Source organism: Blastomyces dermatitidis (genome assembly GCF_000003525.1).
Source record: "Blastomyces dermatitidis ER-3 genomic scaffold supercont1.3, whole genome shotgun sequence".
Classification (NCBI taxonomy): Eukaryota; Fungi; Ascomycota; class Eurotiomycetes; order Onygenales; family Ajellomycetaceae; genus Blastomyces; species Blastomyces dermatitidis.
This window is the reverse complement of record NW_025544776.1, coordinates 4,311,583-4,334,011: the sequence shown is the minus strand read 5'-3', so window position 1 is coordinate 4,334,011 and position 22,429 is coordinate 4,311,583. Positions and strand designations below refer to the sequence as shown.

Genomic DNA, 22,429 nt, shown 5'->3' with positions numbered 1-22,429 from the left:
GGGGGTTGGAATTTTCTCGGAATTTGAGTACGTAGTGTCAACGGGACAAATATCGTCAGATGGCCTGTTAATGGTTTCTTTTATTTGCAACATGCAATACTCTTTCTCACAGGGCTCTGAAAGTGAGTCAGGGTGGGAACTTGAATAATGCGGTGATGGGATGAGGATAAGATGGCTGGAAATAGAACTTAGAAGAGGATGCACGTTGCGATGCGGTCAGACACTTAAAAAGTATGAGTAGGAGATAAAACAAAAAACCTATGGCTAAATTCCAATAGCGGTCATCGCAGTTATGTGTCGGTGATTATTTTCCTTTCCCGGTCAACAGTGGACACTCCTCAGTCCATCCCTTAGCAGCCGTTCATCAACCGCATTGCTTTCCCCTCATTTTTCTAAATACGTCAACCTCAAAGGGCCTTTTCGACAGCCACCAGCTCCTTGAAGCCTTCGGAGTATCTCAAAGCCTCCTGTTGTGTCGGACTCGGAAGAGGCTTACGCGCATATCCACCGTATCCAAAGTGAGATAGCAGGCCACTTTTAGTACCAACCACGCCTCCTTGAATTGCAATCCAATCCCCCTGGGCCACAACCGCTTGTAGCTCTTGGGCCTCAATGTGTTTCCCAGCCTTGTAAAGCTCAATGATCTTGACGCAGGCTTTGGGGGCGATGTTTGCTAGGCCGCAGATAACGCCTGAACCGCCGCCAATTAGAGTCTGCATGGTGAAATCTGCAGATCCACCCATACACATAAATCCTGAGCCATCATCTGATACTCTGCTAGCTTTAGTCCCTGCTGCTATCCGATTCAGCTTTCCTGTATTGCCACAGGTAAGCTTGCAGCCAACAATATTTGGGTGTTTTGCCAGTTCGATGATTGTATCAGAATCCATGTCTATGCCCGCCGCGCCGCCCGGGTAGTTGTAAACTAATATTGGGATCGGGGATGCTGTTGCCACATCTGTAAAGAATTCGATCGTTGACTGAGGTTTGTAGAGGCCTTTATAATATGCTGGTGGAAGTACCAATGCATAGTCGCCTCCAGACGCTGCAGCCTCCTGACAGAGGCTGATAGTCTCTCGTGTAGATTGCGCTCCACACCCCACCATTATAGGAACAAGAAGAAACCTCTCTCTATCAAGAGCTTCCCGTGTTGTTTTGGTTACCAAGTTTCGCTCGTGGTGTGACAGATGGACTGCTTCGCCGTTCGAACCTTGGGTTGCCAACCCAGCAACCCCTGCTTTGGCCATACGAATCGCATGGTTGGAAATGGTATCTAGGTCCAATTCTTCAGATATTTCCTCGAAGAAGGCTACCGTTGGTACGTAGATTCCCGGTTTCAGTGGCCGTGATTCGTGATTATGGCTTTGGCCAAGGGAGGCGTTGGAGAAGCCATTGCTGTACCGAGCAGCTCCATGCCCTATAGGATACCCAGCCCGGCTGTGGTTGGGACCAGATGATGGGGCGTCGTTATGAAGGGGCATCTAGTTCGTAGTGGTATAAATATGGTTTGGCTGAGCTCGTTAAAGCAAAGGGGCACGCACCCCTGAGAAGGGAACAGGTTTCGGAAGGCTTGAAATCTGGAGAGACTTCAACGGCAAAGAAGACTGCTTTTAACGTGACTTGTGCGATGTTGAAGGGGGATTCATGTAAACATTCAATTAATTGAAGCCCTAGTGAAGGCAATAACAGAACGATGCAAAAAAAAAAAAAAAAGAAGACATCTGAATCCTCAACACCGATGAAGGTCTACATCAACTAGGGTATTAGGGGGTAGGGGTAAAAATTCCCGTCCGCAGCGGTCCTGTACCCTGCTCCTCAAGCTGCGGTGTATTGATCCAGCCCCGATCTCCAATCGCATGCTTGGGCTACGTTCAATCTGCCCGATTGCCTCCATCATTGGCAACGAGGAAGACGAGAAACATTCTCAATCTGGGCGGTAGCTAGAGCTGCAACCACAACAGTCTGCGAAGTTCGATGTATCCACTACCTAGGGAAGCTTTGATAGAGCGGCCATTGAGGGGTGGTGAAGCAAGATCATCTGCTCGGTGTGAAATAGTGCTGAAAAGCCCGCATCTTGATATTGGTCAAACCTCGCAGCAGCTCGTTGAGAGTTACATGCTTGAAGCAGCTGGGCTGTCGAGGGTCGGACGTGTGGGGGTTTGTATGAACCAGTGCGGCTGTCAGATTCCGATTATGAGCGGTTTGCAAGGCCCTATTGGCGTGATAGGCTCCAAGACCGCCAGCCAGCCTAGGAGGCAGGCTGGTGTTGGTACTCCTGGATCGTCGCGACTCTCGCCCGTCGATGCCCAGCAGCCATAAGAGAGCTCGGCAATTTACCACCGGTAGGTGGTTCTGTGAAGGGGAACACCTTAAATCCAGTACCCCATACTCAGGGACCACCCTGGCCCATGCAGTTGGTGTCAGCCAACAGTATCTGGGCTTAACGCGGTATGTAGAAAATTTGACCCCAGCGCCCCAGCCACAGACTCGTGATGCCTCTACGATGTACGGAGTATGCGACTAACGATCCGGGCTGCTACTATGGAGCACTAACCGACTTTTGACTTTCTATCCCACTGCAATGTCGCATGTTCGCCTGCTGGTCGCACATGTGGAATTTTTGAAATACGAACGGTAGCCCATGGTTTCTCCTACCACAGTAAAATCTTGAAGATATTGATACTGGTGTTCTGGTTTGTCCGGGCCTGTCAGCGCTACGCCCACCTTTGTCTGGAATCCGGCCGAACGAAGGAGGTCTGCTAATATCGGGCAAGGCAAAGATTGAAGGATAGAAGACGCGCGGGGTGACTGCGATGTACAGTACATCCCCGGCGGCGATGGCGCGGTGACAGTTGGGGAACTCCAAGATTCTCAGTCTAGAGCTGCAAGGCCAGCGTCATAATTGGTGAGGTGTTGCGGCGACCCTGCCAGTAAGAAGGAAGCTTCCAGGACTTAAATATTGCCCACTGTTGGTCCTAGTTGCGTCCCACAATCAACTTATATCTGGAAAACTGTTGAACCGCACGGACTGATGAGCTGCTTGGGTGCCTGGTGGAAATTCCCATTATTGTCCTTCTTTCTGCCTTGTATTCTATTCCATCTTATCCTTCGCTTTGATCGAGATTATGGAACCCTGGATTGATATCACTACTACCCTGTGCCACTCCCGGCGGAATTCGGCTCATTCTCGTCTACAATTTCTGCCACCATTTTATCCGTGGCTTAGTTCGCAATCGACTTGGTGACAGACGTAAGGTTCGGATCTCCAGTTGATGCGCGACGAGGAACAGAAGAACAGTCTGAGAGGCTCGCGAGGCGGTGCTTCAAGATCAGGCTTTCTCTCAATGTCTGGCGGTTGTTCGGCCTTAGCAATAACTGCGGCCATTGTAGCGTGGGGAGATCATTCTGGTTTGACAAGGAGTGTGTTAGGATTATCCAAATGCCGGCATTTTGCTTCTAGTTTGGATTGATGGCTTCGTAGTGTATTATTGATTCACTTTGGATGCTAGATAGAATCAAACCAGACCCACTTGCAAGTGTTTTCCAAAGGCTGAATTTCGTTAATGTGGCACAAAAGCTTTTCGAATGGGCCCGTCAGTCGCAGCCGCCAACATCCCGAGTGCCATGCAGTGACTTGGGGGTTTCTATCTTGTGGCTTTCTTCCCTGAAAAGTATCGTCTGTGCAGAATTATCCCCACGGCTCATTATCCAGCATAATAATCGAATTTCAAACCCATCTGCTGGAGACGACCATGTCACTCATTAATAAGGGCTATTAAATCGAAACTTTGGAGAGCACTGAGAAATGCTTTTTTGTGTTGCTTTTCTCGACTCTCATGCCCGTAGCTAGTAAACAAATACCTGTCTTGTGATCAAACACCAGAAACAACTAGGTGGCTATGTGCTCCTTATTTCTGACATGCGCATAGTGATCGAAATCAGAATATCCAGTTCTCCTGCCACCTTACTCTTCGAATTCGATGGGAGCAACACTCGAAAATTGACCACTCACCCACTTCATTTCCGCCTGGATTCCAATTAAACGCATACATACCCATTATTTCCCTACCCATGTTTCTGAAACGTCGCATTTTGTCCATGCGCTGCAAATAGTTAATGTTCTTGCAAATTGATCTTGGTTTTTCTGGTCGAAGAGGATGTGCAAAGCATCTGAGACTCAACTTGCAACTACCGCTCTCCTTCGACATTTTGAATTACCTGAGGCAGCCCTGAAATGGGTGGCCCCTGCATAGGTTGGTGAAGATGTTTTTAGTTTCATTTTTTGGTCCATTGATTAGTGGGAAAGGAGATGAGGCAAGCGCGTGTATTCAAACAGCATATTAAAGCATAATCAATGAAGTGTATAGCTGATTCGTGCTCCTTTTGAGGTTGGTAGAAGGGATTCCGTCGCTTCATTATTTCACTTCGTTTTGTAGTCACTGAACCTCAAAAAGTGAAAAAAAAAGACATAAAAGTAAAAGTAAAATTAAAAAAGTTGCTTAACAATCATCTTGATATTGGCAGACTTCATTCGCACATTGTACTGTGGAAGTTGACAGAACCCGCTGCTCCGCTATTCTGGTCTTCTTGTGCCCTGTAACCCGAAATGCTGGCATCAGAGTTCGTCTTTTAGCAAAAATACGTACCCCTTGCTGTAACAAGGAGAAAGATCAGTGTCATAGTTATGCGAACAGACGGGGTCAGAGAACAAACGTATGCATTTGTGGAGCAAATAATATTATTGGACCTCGCCTTGTTGACAGAGTGAAAAGCTGGGACCCAGCACTCAATAATAATGAACCAACCCCGGAAAGTTGCAAAAAACGCGGGGGTAAGCTTATCAATTTTTGGCAACCCAATCTGTTGAATGCCAAGCAACGCTGTCCTGTGCCGGAGGTGATGCAAGGCTGGCTGGAGAAGCTCGGACCCCGCCATGGTATTTCTCCCCGCAAACAAATACGATTTGTCCCAGCTCCTGTTGGATGGAGTATGTCGACGGGGGTTTCACACCCTTGTTAATCCCACTCTTTTTCTGGGTAGAACGAAATGAGGCTTTTCAATTCCCTCGTGTTGGCTAACTGGTTCTTTCGGAATAGATGATGGCTAATTTGACGCATATTCGCTGGGGTGGAGTGAGGTATCCAGACAACTCGACATTGCATTCGTATGCACGTAGGATATGCATGCAGGTTTTACTGTGGAATTCTGGGAGAAGGGACGCGCATGGCTCGGCAAAGACTTGCCGTTCACAACGCTGTCGAGGAGCCATCAGGGGAGTTTACGCTTGAAGAGGTGTGCTAGGCTAGAAGCCGCCATCTTCCATGGTTTGTTCTCGTCCAATCATCTTATTCCGAGTTTAGGCCGATAAATTGCGGATTTTGACTGATCGGGGCCAATGATGTGGGATCTTCCAATATTGCCAGATTCAGCAAGAGAGCACATGTCCAATTTTTCAAGTAGTGCATTTGACTTGGGCTTGCCTTCGCCGAAGAAGCTCTGCAAGCGGGATATCGTCCTCATCATAGAATTCAACCTCTTCGTCAACCCCAAAGTCCCGAAGTCTATCACCCTCCGGATCTCTCCAACCTTCTTCACCGCTATCGGAGTTTCCCCCACTTTCAGATCCACTCAAGTCAGCAGAGTCTGTCATCTCCACATTTTGGATGTACCGTTTGTGGAAGGGGGTTCGACGTTGAACTTCTGACACAATCTGTCGGCGCTTGAAGTCTTCTTTTTGGCGGCGTTTAAATGCTTCAATTTCTTGACTTTGCGATGCATAGTTTTGTTCACCACTGAAATCGTTTCTAAAGTTGTTCCGTGGCATCGACTTATACATTCGATCTGGGTCGGGTGGTGGCCATGACACGGTGCTTTCTAAACATTATTGTTAAATTGACCATAAATGTATGAAATAGAATACGATAATAGCCCTTCGTTTAATTCCGCCTACGTACCTTCAAAACCGTTCACCTCGAACTCTAACCCTGAACCTTGACGTGGAGTTGAAGCAAGAGGCCAAAACCAACTAATGATCTATATATGTTTGTGAGTTAGAGACAGCACATATGAGTGTGGGATGGCCTTCTGCATCTATGAGAAAATGGACTAACATTAGCGTTTCCTCCCATACCGGATTTTATATTGTTCCAGATCCCAATGTCGTATGGAAATTCCTGTTTTTGGATACGCACAGGAACGCCGTCCGGGCCATCAAGATATCCTCCAAGGACACGAGCTCGTCGAAGAAGTGTTTTATGTCTTTCAATCTCCCAAACCTCGATGGTAGTTGTGTTTCCCCCCAGACACCACAGTGTTCGTGCCAGCAGGATTACGAGTGCGAAGAGCACCGTAGAATTAAGCACAACAAGCAAGAACAGGTGAACTAGCTGTGGAAGGCTTGGCCCCAGATACTTTAGCACGAGTCATTGCATTGGGTGTTAGTAGGCGCATTTTACTTGGGTGGGATACAGAGTAATTGGGAAGCCGGCAACTCACGCTCGGCAGATGCCGGTTTTTCCAAACGACAGCAACACGGGGGTAGAGGAGACATTCAAGGTATGTCATAGAACACACTGCATAAAAGAGAAAACGAATGAAGTGGGGGAAGGTAAAATGAGAAACGCAGTTTTCTGTCCAGGGGCAGTGGTGGTCCATTTTGGGTATGCATCTGTCACGTAAGCGTTAGTCATGATAATAACAAATAAATGTCGGGAAAAAAGAGGGCAAGGAAGTAATAAGAAGCTAAGAAGCCCTCACCGCTGGCAAGACTTGCAATGGTGAGCCCGAGGAGGCTTGAAAGTATCACATCGCCGGCACCATCGTTGTCGAAAGGATGAATATTGGATACCATTTTGCGCCGTTTCTCCCGTCTCAATGACATCATTTGCGACAGACGGCTGCCAACCAGCAGGCACTTGCCCGGGATCTGTCGTACAAGCACGGTAATAACAAATCCAAAGACATGCTACCAAAACGTTAAACTTAATCAGTTGGTCCTTTCTTAGCGGCGATGGCTCTAAGTATAGAAATATATACTGCGATGAATATGCAAGGAATGTGATAAGTAAAGAGACGGCTGGGATGGCGAGGCGGGAAACGTTAATGGCAACCATCGTCTCGTGTTTATCGTACTCATCCTGCTGATGCTCCCTCGTCGTGAGTCTGTTCCATGATGCTCGATGGAGATGGACAGCGACATCTTATATCATGTGATTTATCCAGCTTAGTAATTACAGCCGCAGCTAAGTTAGATGCCCCTTGAACCAAACGACAACTCTAATCCAAACCTCTGTCATTCTTGAAACTTAGTTAACTGTCAATTGCGAGATATCTAGAATCTAGAAGCGTTCATATATAATTTATAAGGTCGTGTGTATTTTCTACAAATTTGACAATCAATACATATCAGTTGCAGTGTTGTATGAGCGCACAAGCTTTTAAGTTCAGCTAGCTGCAACACATCACTGTTTCTGAGAATGGACAATGTCAATCGCACATCTTCCCCCAGATACTGCGAGGGCAGTTAGGTCAACCTCCGCTATTTCTGACCCATGCTCTCTTGTTAAAGAGCTTATCGATAACAGCCTTGACGCTGGGGCCACCTATATCTCAGTCGAAGTGTCTGCTAATACCCTTGATACCATTCATGTCAAAGACAATGGCGTCGGCATCCATCCGAATGATCGTCATCTGGTTTGCAAACGCAGCTGTACCAGCAAACTTCAGACTATTGATGACTTAAAAAATATCGGCGGAAGCACTTTGGGTTTCCGGGGAGAGGCCCTCGCGAGTGCTGCTGAGATGTGTGGTAGCATCGCAATAACAACAAAGGTAGCTGGAGAAATGGTCGGGGAAACTTTGAAATATGATCGCACCGGGCTACTGGTCAGGTATGCTCTGCTCTATTCAAGAGATATATGCAAAGCATTTCTTCTAAGCAGTTCTGACTACGTGCGTTAGTTGTACCAAAGCAGCTCATCCGACAGGGACCGCTGTTCGAATTTCCGAGTTCTTGAAGTTGGTCCCTGTTCGGAAACAGATAGCTTTGAAGAGTGCTCCCAAAACACTCAATCAAATGAAGAAAGTTTTGAACGCATATGTGCTTTCCCGCCCTGAAATTCGACTCTCTTTCAAAATCTTAAAGACTAAAAGTGACTCCAGTTGGGTTTACGCGTCGACGGAAAATGCAACAGTTTCCACTGCAATGTTGAGAGTTGTCGGTGCCGAAGCCATTTCTCAATGCACCACAATAACATGGCCTCAAATCCAGGGTGGTGATGATGATTTCTTGCTGGAATCCTTAGACATAAATGAAAGTAATCCTTCAGCGATCCGGATTGTTGCTACAATCCCGAAGCCTGGTTCCGGTGAGTGATATCTCGTTTTATTGCCAATGATAAAGGTAACTAATTCATCCAGACCTCTCGAAAATCAATCATGCCGGTCAGTATGTTTCCATTGACGGGCGGCCTATGTCAATATCCAATGGCGTTGGGAAGGAGCTTGTTAAGCTATTCAAATCTTATCTTCGTTCTGGATCACATTGCGTTGGCAGCCAAACATCACTAGTGAACCCATTCCTTTTCATGCATCTGCATTGCCAACCCGGCAGTTATGATGTCAACGTGGAGCCATCTAAAAATGATGTCGTTTTTGAAGACTCGAAACTGGTTATGTCCACGGCGGAAAATCTGTTCAAAACCGTATATGGTGAAATCGAGTCGAAACATACTCATCAGAACAATCGCCAGCTCGAAGACCAGGGGTTATCTCCGCAGGTGATACGCTCGCCTCGCAGTCGGTCGGCCAGTAGCCGACGTACCCACGAAGCCGAAGATCAGCCATTATTTCTCCATATTCCAAGCCATGCAGTAAAACATTGCCATTCCATAGGTAACGCCCTTGTTAGCTCAACACAAGGGAAGAAAGACAATGTGTCAGTAGCAAGTTCCGCCGACACCACCTCCTGTCCACAGCTAGCCGAAAATAATCCGACCCTTTCCGATAGTTCTCGATTGACCAACCCATGGATGCTTGCTAAAAGGCAATATGTAACACCCCCGAAGAAAAACGCGCAGTCTCGCAACTTTAACTCTCATCTCCTCACCCCTGCGTACGAGGATGAGAGTTTCCGTTCTGATAGCACAATGGTAGATAATTGTACGACTAATTCTCTGCCTGCGAGCCCCGCAAACCTGACACCTATCCCTATGCAAACACCCGAAACGCGGTTGGCGAAAGCCGGCCACAATATATCTCCGACAGGTGTTAGCAAGTCACAAATGAACGCACTGAGCAGTCTCTCCGAACCCTCAGTTAGCCATGGAGGAACTCAGAGGGTGTTAGGGGGCTCGGGCAGCTTGGACGTCTGGATAAGAAACCCCCGAGATGCTGCTAATCATCCTGCTGACGAAGGCCAAGATATTGGGATACCGCGGGATAGGGAAGATTGTGAAAATCGGCTTCCAGAGATAGCTATTGCGAGACGCTTTGGTAAAGAGGGAAATGGCGTTTCCACTGGGCGTAGTCATGCATATTCTCCAGCAGGGCTTTCGCCGCGTGCATTGCTCAGTTCCCCAGGTATCCATCGGAACTCTACTCTCTCCAACACAAGGGGCTACCGCCCACCATCGATTTCATTCGAAGTAGATGATGATCAAAATTACCGAATACGTGAGTCAACTGACAACCAAAATTCTACGCCAGAGGGAGTGATAGGCGAGGCATTGGACTTCGAATACCGGAAGAAAGCCGCCACGCGGCTCTATAGGCAACTGCAGCAGCAGCAAGAGCAGCACCAAATGCCTGCTCAGCCGATGTTACTCTCATGGGCGGGAGCCAATCATGTTAAGACATCACAGAGCTCTCCGCATCAAAATCGATACAGCAAAGCCAAAGCTGATCTAGTCAGTCATTCGCCTAGGCCCAAATTACTCAGTCATGAGATGGCGTTCTTGGTGCCCGAAATGGATTCGGAAGATCCAAGGGAATATTTTAGGCGTCATAAAGATGATTTGTCTCACCACGCATCTACACACATAGGGGTTAAGAATAAACGTATACTAACAAATCAGCTACCATTGGAAGTGATACCAAATGCGTTTGCACTTCATGGACTCGCGCTCAACTGGTCGAGGAAAGACGATGTAGCGTCGATACTAGGTAATGAATTGTTTAAAGCGGATGAATACATTCGAAAAGGCATTGTGCCTCCGTCCCCTGCGTTTCTCGAGGTGCAACCGACAGATATCAGCCTCTGGACTACCCGATTATCAACCCTGACCCAAAAGCAATATCGATCCGAACATGTGGGCGGAGAAGTGGGAACCAAACTCGTTTTTGATACAGTTCCGATGTCACATGCGAGCGCTCCGTAGAGTAAGAACTTTATTGCAATCTCCCAGTTTCTCACGTGGGCGTTTCAGCACTGTTGTCCCAATGCCTCCATTTCTGAGGCGCGGGTTTACCTCAGTTTCTCCAATTTTCGCCCACCTTAGCTGATTTGTTTGTATTGTCATATATATTAGTACAGATTATAGACATCATGCATACGTTTGTATTTTTAGATGACTCTAATCATACGATTTCCATCTCCTAATGTATGGGCTGACTAGTTTTCTTTCGTTGTCGAAATTCACCGAAATTATTTTTATCTAAATTTCTTACCCTTTTTGATAGCACCCAATATGAAGTTACTTCTTATTTTTCCAAGCTCTCTGAGATTATCTAGCCGCACTGCACTTTACCCCTCTAGGAAAATTCCACCCCACTACAAAGCGCGAACCACCAAAGCCACGGGCAAACCTCTCCGCTGTGGTCGAGCTACCAAACAAAGCGTAGATCCAAGTACCTAGGTATGAGAAATTGAATACTTCGGAAATATTACCTAGCTCTTCTATCCTTGTGAAACATTGAAATTCACCCGAGCTAATACTGAATCAAGGAAGAGAAATTCCAACGAGAGAAATCTATTATTTTGTTCCCTATGTCCGGGTTAACCCTGAACAAATTACCATTTAACTAGGGCAGAGAGGGCTTGATGAAACATACAGAACCTAATTCCCTTGCTCCGAATTTCGGGTCGGACCGAAGTCGCCCGTATCAGGGCTATCAGTTGCTCATGAACAAAATGGCTTGTGACAATCGGACCATCTCATTCTTATATGTTTGGAACAGAATGCAAAGCCTGAGATAAAGAAAATAAAAGAAAATAAAAAAAATATTACACCCCATAGAACCTGATGACTCACGGCGCCTCCTGTCATTCCTAAATCAAATCTTGAACTCCTTGCAAAATCATCTTCTCACCATCCTTCCGCCGAAAGCTGTCTTATCAATAACAGACCATGACAGTTGCAACCACAGAGCAGGCGCAGGTGACGCCTACGGCTCAGCCCGTAAAGCAGACGTGGAAGCAACCATCGCACCCAGACGCCATCACAGTCCGGTCTTCGCCTGCTCTCGCCTCGGGCTCAGAAGCCGCCGTTGAAGGTCCCTCCTTCAATCTCACTGCAGTGGCCAGCAAGAATATCCCAGCTAATACCCTCATCGCGAAGAACACGTCCACCACTCTCGCCTCAGAAAAGGACTACTCCACCGTTCAAATCTCAGCAACGCATCATATCAGACTGAACTCGGATCTACTATACTGCAACCATTCGTGTGACCCCAATGTCCGTTTCGTAACGTCAACGCTCGCTTCACCCAACGTCGGGCTGGAAGAACAGGTTTCCGGTGCAATTGAAGTTTGGAGCACGAGAGATATTCCGGCTGGAGAGGAGCTTCGATTCTTCTACCCAAGCACAGAATGGGAGATGGCACAGCCGTTTCGCTGCTCATGTGGCGCGGAGAAATGTCTGGGTTTGGTCGATGGTGCGAAAAAGGTTTCTACGGAGGTGCTGAGGAGGTACTGGCTCAGTGGACATATCGAGTCCTTACTGAACGAGAGGGATGGACTGAATTGATTTTTCTACCGAGCGACGTTCTACCCCTCTTTGGGCCATCTGGGAATGAAATATTTAGGTGCTTTGAATATGGACGGGGGAAACTTTCGCCGCTCACTTCTTTCTGGGTGCATGAACAAGAGGGCCAGCGGGAAAATAGGGAAACAAGAGCGAAAATAATATATATACAACTGAGGCTGAAGCTATGGACAACTAAATATATTAGGAGGAGTGCGCGATATATACAACATACATAACTGAATAGAGGGCATTATGTACATACATGTACAGACTAGACATGACTATAGTGGTTTTAATACAAGGCATCTTCCAACACCATTTCAATAGCTTGTGTACTCATTACTATGTTTCTCTACCATGGCAAAAGAAATCAGCATAATGCCTGTAAGGATACTGAAACTACGCAATGCAAGCGTCTCTCGCACTTGCACCAATGGAGCGTTGTTAAACGGACATTCGCAGTCTCATCCCCTCCTCATCTAGGATTGGGGCGTGGACAACTTCACCCGCTGAAGGAACAAGCCCTTGATACAATGTTTCTGCAGCCTCAGCTGGAGTCGAGTTAGCTTTCCGGTTCATCCCGGAACCAGGCTCAATACCGAAAGTCCAAATCAGTCGATGAGGGGCACCGAGATAAGAATCTCTGGGAGGAATAAAGAAGTACATATTCTGGGCATATGCGTGTTAAAGTTAGTGCGAGAGAAGCTCTTGTATTCCTTGGATTTGGTTGAAGATGCTCCGCGACGAAAGCAGAGCGGGAAACTGTTCCCTGGAACAAACTTTTTACACTTTTGTAATTGACTCCATAAATTACCAGACACTGATCAATATAGCTATCCTCCGTACTTGTACATGGTAATGTAAATCTTAGGGAATGGTTTCTAAAAACATTTCTGTAGCCAATGAACAAAGGCTGATCAAATTAGGGTTGCTGACTCAGCAGAAAAAATGTGGCGGGAAACCCATGACATCATCGTCTCCCCTCATTATTTACGGTTGATTTATTGCTAACGAACTGATCTGACCAGCCATTGGAGTACAAAGGACGAGTAATATCCGATATCGACGCCCATAAACAGATATTCGTTCCCTATCCATTCCGAACAACAGCAAGAATAACAACCATGTCCCGTCCAATTCCCGTCACCATAATCACAGGATTTCTCGGCGCGGGCAAAACAACCATCCTGCTCAATCTCGTCAAGCAATTGCCCCCAGACTACCGGCTAGCACTCCTAAAAAATGAATTTGGAGACCTAGCCGTAGACTCACAGATAGCCGCCGCGAACTCCATCTCCGGTGTCCGCGAGCTCCTGAACGGATGCATCTGCTGCAACCTGGTGGGACAACTAGGCGACGCCCTCCTCCAACTCCGCGATGAAGTAAAGCCAGACCGCATCGTCATCGAGACAAGCGGGAGCGCATTCCCCGCCACGTTGGCGATGGAAGTGAACCGCGTCGCGCGCGAGAATAATGGCCAATTCGTCCTGGATGGGGTCATCAGCGTGATTGACGTGGAGAATTGGGAAGGGTATGATGACACATCGTACACGGCGAAGTTACAGGCGAAGTACACGGATTTGATTATTTTCAATAAATGGGAGGACGTGCCGGAGGAGCGGTTTGACATGTGTTTGGACCGCGTGGCTGATCTGGAGCTTGATACTGCCTGGGTGAAATCGACGAAGGGTTTGGTGGACAAGGATGTCCTACTGGGGATTGACGGGGCGTTGCTTGCCAAGGAGATGTCGGATCGCGGACATGCATCGCTGGATTTGGTTTTGTTAAATGGAGGCGATAACACAGTGGCCAAGGATGCTTATGTGCAAGAGCATAACCATGGGCTTGGTGAGCCTGGGGAAAATGAGCACCAATCAGAAGTGGACGTGCTCTCCGTCTCGCTCACCAGCTCTCAGGAGTCTGATACGGTGAATCCGGAGGCATTGACCACCCTCCTCCTCTCTGCGCCCAAGGATGAGGTTTACAGGATAAAAGCCATTATTCAATTCCCGGCCGATTCGCCTCCGGAAGACTCGTCAGGTGAGAAGGCTCAAGTGCCTACACCACAACCAACGCAGGAGGGAGACGTGAATGTCAATGGAGCTGCCCCTTCTGGCAGCGGAGCAGGTGGCATCAAGACGCAGAATTATATTCTTAACTGGGCCTTCGGCCGATGGACATATACCCACTCCCCAGCCTCGATAGACAACGCTTCTAAAAGCAGTGGTGACGGTGAAACAGCAGCAGCAGCGCCTCCCGAACAGGCCATAATTGCGCGTATGACGCTTATCCTTGCCAGGGGTGAATCTCACAAGTGGTCGCGGAAGCTGGAGAGTGGCGGATTGCTGGAGGTCGCAGGCGACTCTGGAGAGGAGAAAAGAGGTGAGGTGAAGGTGGAGCGTCTTGCTTGATGTTTGGCGTATACGGGTTTATTGGGGAAAAGGGAGCGTGAAGAAGAGAAGATGATTGATGTAAATGCTGCGGTATACCATGCCAACCGCGCTATTTTGCTATATGGAATGTATATATTTGTGTTTATAGTATTTTCTTTTGTTGGAGGCAGGGTACCTGCATTTCACAACATCTGGATAGATAAAAAGGAGGGGAAAGAATGAATAGGAAGACATTGGAACTGGCAGAGAGTTGAGTACTAGCGCAGTCACCAATCTTCCAGTGATGATCAAGGATTTTGCTCTTTTACAAATATCATTCCTCTACACACGCACTATTTCAAAACATCTATGCATCATTAAAGCATAAGAGATTGAGTTGCATGCTTTTCCTTCAATTACTCAAAGGGACGCAACTCCCTTTTCCTTCCCCTCTCATTCCGCTCTTCCTCATGACCTGAGACGACAGATATCAGGGGTTTTCATGCTTGACAAGCAGTTACTTTGGGACCGGGGATACAGACTTCTTTACGAGTATTCTGCAAAGTACCGTGAAGAAGTAGGACAAAGTAGTAGACAAAGAAATAGATAGGTTAGTAGAAAGAGGAGGACAATTGATTAGCTGCACATTGTCTTTCACCCCATTTTTATTCAGAGTGGACAAATGCAGGGAAATTGTTCGGAGAACAGGGTTGAAAGATGATGGCGATTGCACTTCTCATGATTTAGGGTCTGGTTCGCCTTCATTCACATCCTTCTCCCCGGAATAGGAGTGCATGTATCTACCTGCTTGAGGGGAATAAAGGAAGTGGGCTGTAGAAAAGTGTAGAAAGGGAATAGAGGAACAAGAGGAACTAGATAATATGCCAAACTTTTTTTCTCTCGCTGTACGTGAAACTAACTCTGAATATAGATGACAGGTAAATGTATTAATTAAACCAAAACAAATCGTCCAGAGATCTAACCAAAAAATATCAAGTTAGAGAGGGAAGAATCCCGACAAAAACGAGACATTATATTATCAGAAAAAAATATTTTTTTTGGTTTCTTTCCCTTTTCTTTCCTTTTTCTTTCTCTAAATGCAAGAATATAAATCAAGCAATCCCCGATATTACTTCCAGGCTGTGCCTAAGAAAAGAAAGCTCACATTCTCATGGCATAATATTAACGACAGTAGCCACTATCATACTTCTTTCCCACTTCGCTACTTGCATTTTCATTGGTTGAATTAAGCCGATAAACGATTCTCTCAAATATCGTTCGAGTATTCCAGTAACGCGGTAGCACTGGGCTCAGTGGAGATGTAAATGACTTCATGTTTATCGGTGAACCCATTGAAACGCGTTGCGCTGCACTTGGTATATGCACCCATGTTCTCGAAGTAGAGCCAATTGCCGACGTCGAGGGCCCCAGGGAGGGTGGTGCGTTCCGTGATCAGATCGATGCCATCACAGGTCGGGCCCCAGATTGAATACTCGATTGGCGTGCAGACTGGGCTTCCCATTGTCAGAATCTGCGGCACCGGATGCTGGTGATCGAAGATGATGTTGGAGAAGTTGCCGTAGACACCATCATTCAGATAGATCATGTAGGCTTCGGTGGCACTATCCGTAGAGGCGGAGTCAGACATTTCCAGACTGACATCACGACGTGCAATTACGTTCGCAGCCAGTGTGAACGCTGACGCGACATAGTAGCGCCCAGGCTCAGCGATGACGCGGATATGGGGAGGAAAATGCTCATCAAGAGCGTCGCTGAGGGTAGCTGCAAAGCGTTCAAAGGTATCCTCAGAGAAGCCCCCACCGACATCAAGGACTTTGAGATCGAACCCAGCTTCAGCAGCCTGGTCAAATACGTAGCGGGAATCCTCCACGGCCTTGACGAATGACCTCGGGTCCTCAGCTCCCGACCCGACGTGGAAGCTGACACCAACGACATTGAGCTTGAGCTCCTTGGCCAACTCGAGCAGAGAGCGTGCAATGGAGAGGGAGGCTCCGAATTTCATGCTCAAGCGGCACAGGCTAGCAGAATCGTCCGTCAAGATGCGGAGATACAGTTCGGCATCAGGGCACATTTCCTTGATCTTGTACAATTCATCGGAATTGTCAAAGGTCATCTGCTTGACGCCCACCTGTGAGGCGTAGCGGAGATAGGACTTCGTCTTGCACGGCTGTGCATAAATGATACGGCTCGGGTCGACGCCAACACCAAGGGCCAAATCGATCTCCGCTTTGGACGCACAGTCGAAGCCATTGCCCAGTTTCGCCATGAGACGCAGGACTTGAGGGTCGGGGTTGCATTTGACAGCTGAAAATGGATTCGTCAGGATTCAATGGTTTTTCGTTTTTCTTTTTTCTTTTCTTTTCTTTTCTTTTTTTTCGAAAATGGAGAAAAGTAAGAGCAGGTTCAAGACATACCGTAAAACGGCTTCACACGTCCCAGATTCTTCTTCCAACGGATATGCTGGCGATAAACCTGACCCAGATCTGCGACATAGAACGGGTCTTCCTCGCCGGGGTGGCAGTTGTGGATATCGATCTTCGCGACTTTCTCCTTTAAAATCTCAAAGATCAGGTCCTTGGAGGCTTCCCTAGCTTGAAACAAATCGAACCCGCCATGATTGTGAGAGGACTTGTAATTATTACTGTCGTCAGGATAATTTTGGTGCACATATATATCATGGGGTACGAAGGCAAAAGGTGCCATAACCATCCAAAAGGATAATGCCGGGTTGAGTTTTGGTAGGTTGTAAGTGTAAAGAACTTGTATATATATATGAGTTTTTTCTTTCGTTTAGGATAGATGGGTAGACCTTTTAACCCGGGCGTATGGATTCGTGTTAGGGTGGTCGGAACGTCTCAACACAACCGAAATTGACTGGACCTAGCCTCCTCGACTCTTCCTCCTGAAGAGGAAGAACCTGTAGAGAAGTCCTATGCGGCAGCTTAATGTTCTGGGGAACGAGGGGGTTGTGCGCTGAGGGATCAACGAGCACAAAAGACGGGTTGCGGAGAGCTACTTGAAGGACAGCCAAGCGCGTTAAGAGGATGGAAACGCTGGTGAAAAATGGAAGAGGGGAGAGGGGACGTAAAGAGGGATCGTTGGCTTCGGAAGCCGTTGTGGGCAAAGTGCCTTTGGGGGTGTTCGTCCCAAAGGCGCGGGTTCTGTTGTGGGAAAAGTTGGTGAGGCGAGGGCTCGATCGGGCTAGAATTGCAGGGAGTCCGTTAGAAATGACAGATTCTTCAAAAGAGGAGCGGGAGCAGAATGCAGTGAAACGGGGAAGAGATCAAGAGCATCAAGGACAGCACGCAGTCACACGGGTTTGTTTTACGAGTGGCACAGAACGGGCATCCATCGTGGACTGATGGAGGAGCGCTGAATTGGAGGGGACTCACATTTGAAGTGGACACTTGTCGTGCAGGAGGGACAGACAAGTGGACGATGGGCTCGACGAAGATATTAATAAAGAAGGTCGAGAGACAAGGGTTTGAAACAGCTGCTGTGAAGTGCTGAGCTAATGATTTCTGTCGAGTTGGTAGTGGTAGTGGTGGTGGTGATGGTTGTGGTGGTTGTTGTCGGAGTTGTGGAGGTTGAATGAAGAGAGAAAAAAAAAGAGGGCGGCGGGAGTGGGACAAAAAGTTTTTGTGGTGACGAGTTTTTGTGCGGGAGCGAATAGCGCCGACGAGGGTTGCAACCACCACCAGAGCTAGCTTTGCGGGCTCGAGTTCGACCACAGCCAGGGTAAACAGAGGCTAACTGCGCGTAGACGCAGAAAAATGGATACAGAATATAAAATATAAAAGAAAATCAGAAGCCAAAACAAGCCATATGTCCTATCCAGCCAGCCAGCCCATTGGCACACTCCTGTCGGCGCAAACAATGGGCGGACATTGATGCCCTGTCGCCCTGTGCCTTGTCTGCTCTAGCTCAATGCATCCTAGATTCCTGGAAATTGAGATTCTCATCTTTCAGACGAGTAAATAACGAAGTTCTGCAATAATTTGTGTTCCTTTTTCCCGTTCCCGTTGCCCCTCCACAAGCTTCCTTTTTAATTTACGAGCTAGAACTCCCCAAGGGTACGAGCTAGAAATTTACATGGCGGAGAAGGATGGAAGACCATCATCGATGAATCATTTCACCCTCCCCTAACTTGGATCGCCTTGATTGTGGCTAAGAATTTTGGATCACATTGACGTGGCAGTGACTGGTCTCTGGTTAGTTACCGCACATTTGTCCTAGTAGTAATAATAATCCTGTGGTAGTAAATACAGTAGCAAGCTTCTGGCAATAGTAATAATAAAAGTGTTACGGAGGTATAGTAACTCAATGCAAATTACAAATATCAAGGCAACGATAAGCCCATGCTGGAACCGCTAAATCTGACTGACCTGCATATGATATTCTCAACATTCCTCCCTCTTTTCCCCCCCTCTCCCCATCTTGAAGAGTCTATCAATAGGCGTAATGTAGCACTTGCAGCCGCTCTGCAGAAAGCCGAGAAGACGATCAACAGGAGCAAAGCTGCAGCCTGTATCACCAATGCTGAGATATATGCCGGGGTTTCTCCCATCCTATTCGTCTGCTCAGCTCCTGCTAAAAAATGGGCTCTCAAACTCAAATCCTTTGTGCCGTGGGGTGTGCAGATTTATCCGTGTTCTCCACAGGCAGCCACACTTTCAAAAAAAAAAAAAAAAAAAAAAAAAAAAAAAGGAAAAGAAAAGAAAAGAAAAGTACTCTCCCCTTTGCCTCTTCAGAGTCCCCGTGGCCTCCGTTAATCCATTATTTATGTAAGCTACAAGAACGAGAACGGAGCGGTGAGCTGCACCAGCAGCCGATGTTCCATGTTCTGGCGGGGGTTCCTCGCAGACCTCCTTATCTCTAGCTGTGTGTTCTGGCCATCTCTCCCTGCAGTCGTCGTGGCCCCAGCTATCGCAATTCCAGCGGTCGATAAACAAACAAGGGATAGACCTCCACTGTATATATGAGGGATTTTTTTTGGTCTGTTAAAAGAATAGCCGGACAGGCTTAATCGTTATTATCATCGTATGCTGTAATCTCAAATTCGTGTCTTTTTTGTCCGCTGCAAAGCGAGAACACCACTCTCACATCATCAACTATCTGCCGGGGAATTTTTGCGAAACGCATATAGTTCGATATCGACTGACTCATTTTCTGAACCAAGGGTGGGCAGCGGGGCAACGGCACGGCTATCGATTTCAAATCCTGCGTTCTTTATAAAATCAAAGAACACTTCCTCACTATCGTGCCGCCTTTTTAAGGCCACCAGCACAATAGCACTAGGAGAAATTTGCACCAGCGCTGTAAGCATTTGAACCAGGGCTGGGAGGCTGTCTGCATTATAAGTGCAATCCGAAACAACAATCAGATCATAACCATGTTGAGCAATTTCTTCCGGCACAGCTTCATCCCAGTCAAGCACCTGGAATCGAGCACTGGACAATCTAGCAGGAGTGGCAAACTCCAAATTGCGGCTGATGATATCCCGCACCTCTTCAAGGTCGGTGAGCAGTACTGAGCACTGAGGAACTATCTGGGCTATTGCGATTCCGACAATCCCGCATCCCGTACCTAGCTCGATGACGCGAAGTGGTGCGCCCTTTCGCTCATAGAATAGTCTTTGCAGTGTGGGAATAGATCCTCCTAGGCGCATATATGCATTCTGAATTTCCATCACACATCCCAACGCAGCGTCCCTGTATTTTATGTCAATGTTAGATGGTTTTTGGATGGGTACAGATTAGGTGTATGGGTAAATATGTATGCACTGTACATATACACAGCGACCCAACGAAGCATAATATTTTTGCTAGTTGACTGATAGAGAAGAAACACTTTTTTTTAACTCACCATATATGCCGGGCAATACTATTGCCCGTCTCTTCCCACGCCCTCAACTGCGGTCCAATTTCCAGCTTAAAACATCTCTCAACTAATTTTTCCGCCTGCGGACCATAATTTCCCCCAAACTCAGCACTCCAGGCAGTAACAATGCTGGGAGCCTTGGAAGGTTCCAAACGGTCGACAAGACCAGCGTTGGCGTCCCTCACACTGAGTCTCGCAGCTTGATTCGTATCAGAGATCTGGCATGGCCCGAAAACGATCTTCAACTCTCGATTCCCCGCATTCCACGTGAATGTCTCGTCGAATGAAGTTGTTAGCTCGTTATCATTGTTGGTAAACTGCAAGATGGAAAGAAGCTCAGCGTCTTCTGCAAGGAATGTGTCCCCCAAGTCTGTCGTGATGGTGATCAATGCTTCCACAAAGCACTGTCTATGAGAAGACGCCACTATTCTGGGGGTCTTGAGAAATCGGATGTAATGGGGCATAATTCAGAGTGATGGTGGGGATATTAGTGTTTCTGGAGAACGGGTGCCAGAGAGATATATATATATATATGTAAGCTTCTTAAAGAGGTCATGCCATATGCTTCCGTTTTAGTTATAGGGAGTAAGTAATATAAGCCGTAGAATGGTATGGGATAGTTTGAGCGGAGGTTGACGCACAGTCTCGCGTTCTAGCTGCACTGCTTCTTTTATGGCTGCCTTTCCCTCGCCGGCTTAAACAAAATGGAAAACGAATAAAGGAACCTTTCCAGCGCTGCGATTTCTTTCTTTCTGTCGGCTGCTTGTGGAGAATCTCAATACCAGCCTTGGAACAAACTGGCGCTCTTTGGTCGCTCAAGCAGCCAGCTCTCCTGCAAACAAGGCAAACTTCTGGGGGCGGTTCACATCCCATCCCTAACATCTCGTCGTCCCACCGACATATACAGAGTATCTTTCCCGCGATTCCTTAACACTACTTTCTCATGCTGCCGCGCACTCCCTAGACAAATGATGAAACTGAAAACTACTATCAACCAAGGGATCATACTGGATACAAAATCCCGCAGAAAGAACCCCTGGTTACAGCCCTACCTTTCTAATTTGCTCAGCCGTCTTAGTATCCGCTCCATGGAACTGGACAGGCAGGATCCTGCCATTCGCGATTTGCTCGCTCAGCCTGCCGCATACAATTATGAAACCGTGCATTGTTCTCCAGCAGCATCCCTATAGAACCGTCCATCTTGGCGAGAATGCAGACTCAAGCCAGCCGCACGGATTTGGCGCATGCGCAAGGAGTCTTTACGTCAAGTTTCCGCTCTCCTGTGGCGTGATACGGATTAGGCTACACTTATCATCTATTTCAGTGGATGGCAAATTGTTCTCCTATTGGTGCATTTCCACTCCTAACATACCTGCAGCGCCACGGCTGCTGACTTGCTGGTTGCCTGGTTGCCTTATGGTCTATGGACAATATGTACAGTACATATACATACATGTACGATTTTCATTCACCCAACGCTTCAACCAAAGTGCAGGGCAACCACTGAATAGGAGGAGACTGTTAGTCGATGTTGGACAGCTCTTTGATATATCGCGCTCAGCTTTGCCTACGCGTTCGAAGTTCGTGGGGATCAACGTATTAGACAATACTGCTCCAGCTTCAATTCCGCTCGCTGTTTGTCAACTGGAGTGTAGCTCAATCGAGCACCTAATGCTTCACAAACACCGCTATATTGACGTACGGACAGACCCGAGCGGATTAATTCTGCTTGTCACATGGCGGGATTAAGGGTTAAATAAGCGACGGCCAAATGCGCTGTTTTGTCTTACCATAGAAAATTTTCAAAATCATACTTACTTAGTGCTCCAGTGCCTCCAATAGCTTGGAATTGGAAGCCCTACCGACGAGGGTATGAAGCGTATGCTGGAAGCTGAAGTTTATCTCGTTCAGTTTAGACTAGCCTCAGCGTTTCGCCGTAGAAGAAGTGAACATTCAGTTCAGTAGGAGGAGAAACGCGAAGACTTTGTTTGGCCAACTGGTTTTGGCCCAGTTAGGAATATTCAACCCCCCCCACCGGTTCTTCCAAGGTTGCTTACCGTATGGGAAAGATGCGAGGAGGAGGAGGGGTCCCTAGTCTGTATATTTGGCCTGTCAATAGATCAGGCATAGTAATGCAATTCCAGATATTCTCTCCAGACACTAAGTAAACCGCCGCCTCAACCCCCTCGACTC

General features: G+C 47.3%; 8 protein-coding genes across 9 annotated transcripts; 4 read left to right on the top strand and 4 right to left on the bottom strand.

The window, feature by feature from the left end:
• Positions 1–407: 407 nt before the first annotated feature.
• Positions 408–1,481, bottom strand: BDCG_03176 (dihydrodipicolinate synthetase; the record flags this gene model as incomplete). The annotated part of the gene is made up of 1 exon (XM_045418775.1): positions 408–1,481. The coding sequence occupies one exon, from the start codon at positions 1,479–1,481 to the stop codon at positions 408–410; it is 1,074 nt and encodes a 357-aa protein (XP_045275271.1).
• A 493-nt stretch (positions 1,482–1,974) lies between these two features.
• Positions 1,975–2,319, top strand: BDCG_03175 (uncharacterized protein; the record flags this gene model as incomplete). The annotated part of the gene is made up of 1 exon (XM_045418774.1): positions 1,975–2,319. One exon carries the CDS (start codon positions 1,975–1,977, stop codon positions 2,317–2,319), a length of 345 nt encoding a protein of 114 aa, XP_045275270.1.
• A 3,133-nt stretch (positions 2,320–5,452) lies between these two features.
• Positions 5,453–6,883, bottom strand: BDCG_03174 (palmitoyltransferase pfa4; the record flags this gene model as incomplete). The annotated part of the gene is made up of 5 exons (XM_045418773.1): positions 5,453–5,874; positions 5,955–6,033; positions 6,111–6,410; positions 6,496–6,572; positions 6,757–6,883. The coding sequence occupies 5 exons, from the start codon at positions 6,881–6,883 to the stop codon at positions 5,453–5,455; spliced, it is 1,005 nt and encodes a 334-aa protein (XP_045275269.1).
• Positions 6,884–7,297: 414 nt separating this feature from the next.
• BDCG_03173 (DNA mismatch repair protein) lies at positions 7,298–10,706 on the top strand. The gene is made up of 3 exons (XM_045418772.1): positions 7,298–7,889; positions 7,960–8,366; positions 8,419–10,706. The coding sequence occupies exons 1-3, from the start codon at positions 7,483–7,485 to the stop codon at positions 10,374–10,376; spliced, it is 2,772 nt and encodes a 923-aa protein (XP_045275268.1). The 5' UTR covers positions 7,298–7,482; the 3' UTR covers positions 10,377–10,706.
• A 23-nt stretch (positions 10,707–10,729) lies between these two features.
• On the top strand, positions 10,730–12,289 carry BDCG_03172 (uncharacterized protein). Its single transcript, XM_045418771.1, has 2 exons — positions 10,730–10,853; positions 10,943–12,289. Exon 2 carries the CDS (start codon positions 11,346–11,348, stop codon positions 11,961–11,963), a length of 618 nt encoding a protein of 205 aa, XP_045275267.1. The 5' UTR covers positions 10,730–10,853; positions 10,943–11,345; the 3' UTR covers positions 11,964–12,289.
• Positions 10,963–19,032, bottom strand: BDCG_03169. Of its 2 annotated transcripts, XM_045418768.1 has the most exons (4): positions 18,742–19,032; positions 17,749–18,557; positions 16,771–17,557; positions 10,963–16,660 (listed from the first exon to the last, which is right to left on the bottom strand). In XM_045418768.1, exons 3-4 carry the CDS (start codon positions 17,063–17,065, stop codon positions 15,603–15,605), a joined length of 1,353 nt encoding a protein of 450 aa, XP_045275265.1. In that variant the 5' UTR covers positions 17,066–17,557; positions 17,749–18,557; positions 18,742–19,032; the 3' UTR covers positions 10,963–15,602. The 2 variants fall into 2 exon arrangements, with proteins under 2 accessions (XP_045275265.1, XP_045280339.1); XM_045418769.1 differs by having other exon boundaries at positions 11,860–16,660; positions 17,749–19,032.
• BDCG_03171 (CobW domain-containing protein) lies at positions 12,779–14,746 on the top strand. Its single transcript, XM_045418770.1, has one exon. It carries the CDS (start codon positions 13,088–13,090, stop codon positions 14,372–14,374), a length of 1,287 nt encoding a protein of 428 aa, XP_045275266.1. The 5' UTR covers positions 12,779–13,087; the 3' UTR covers positions 14,375–14,746.
• Positions 19,033–19,060: 28 nt separating the features above from the next.
• On the bottom strand, positions 19,061–22,418 carry BDCG_03168 (uncharacterized protein). Its single transcript, XM_045418767.1, has 4 exons — positions 22,294–22,418; positions 21,289–22,232; positions 20,222–21,213; positions 19,061–20,067 (listed from the first exon to the last, which is right to left on the bottom strand). Exons 3-4 carry the CDS (start codon positions 20,698–20,700, stop codon positions 19,464–19,466), a joined length of 1,083 nt encoding a protein of 360 aa, XP_045275264.1. The 5' UTR covers positions 20,701–21,213; positions 21,289–22,232; positions 22,294–22,418; the 3' UTR covers positions 19,061–19,463.
• Positions 22,419–22,429: the final 11 nt, after the last annotated feature.

What these genes read in the sequence shown, in the direction of transcription:
- BDCG_03173 (XM_045418772.1), top strand. Translation starts at nt 7,483, where the DNA reads ATGTCAATCGCACATCTTCCCCCAGATACTGCGAGGGCAGTTAGGTCA. An exon ending in CGCACCGGGCTACTGGTCAG is followed by an intron (nt 7,890 to 7,959) that starts GTATGCTCTGCT and finishes TACGTGCGTTAG; the next exon opens with TTGTACCAAAGCAGCTCATC. An exon ending in AATCCCGAAGCCTGGTTCCG is followed by an intron (nt 8,367 to 8,418) that starts GTGAGTGATATC and finishes TAATTCATCCAG; the next exon opens with ACCTCTCGAAAATCAATCAT.
- BDCG_03172 (XM_045418771.1), top strand. Translation starts at nt 11,346, where the DNA reads ATGACAGTTGCAACCACAGAGCAGGCGCAGGTGACGCCTACGGCTCAG.
- BDCG_03171 (XM_045418770.1), top strand. Translation starts at nt 13,088, where the DNA reads ATGTCCCGTCCAATTCCCGTCACCATAATCACAGGATTTCTCGGCGCG.
- BDCG_03169 (XM_045418768.1), bottom strand. Translation starts at nt 17,065, where the DNA reads ATGGTTATGGCACCTTTTGCCTTCGTACCCCATGATATATATGTGCAC. An exon ending in ACGTGTGAAGCCGTTTTACG is followed by an intron (nt 16,661 to 16,770) that starts GTATGTCTTGAA and finishes ATCCATTTTCAG; the next exon opens with CTGTCAAATGCAACCCCGAC.
- BDCG_03168 (XM_045418767.1), bottom strand. Translation starts at nt 20,700, where the DNA reads ATGCCCCATTACATCCGATTTCTCAAGACCCCCAGAATAGTGGCGTCT. An exon ending in AGTATTGCCCGGCATATATG is followed by an intron (nt 20,068 to 20,221) that starts GTGAGTTAAAAA and finishes CATAAAATACAG; the next exon opens with GGACGCTGCGTTGGGATGTG.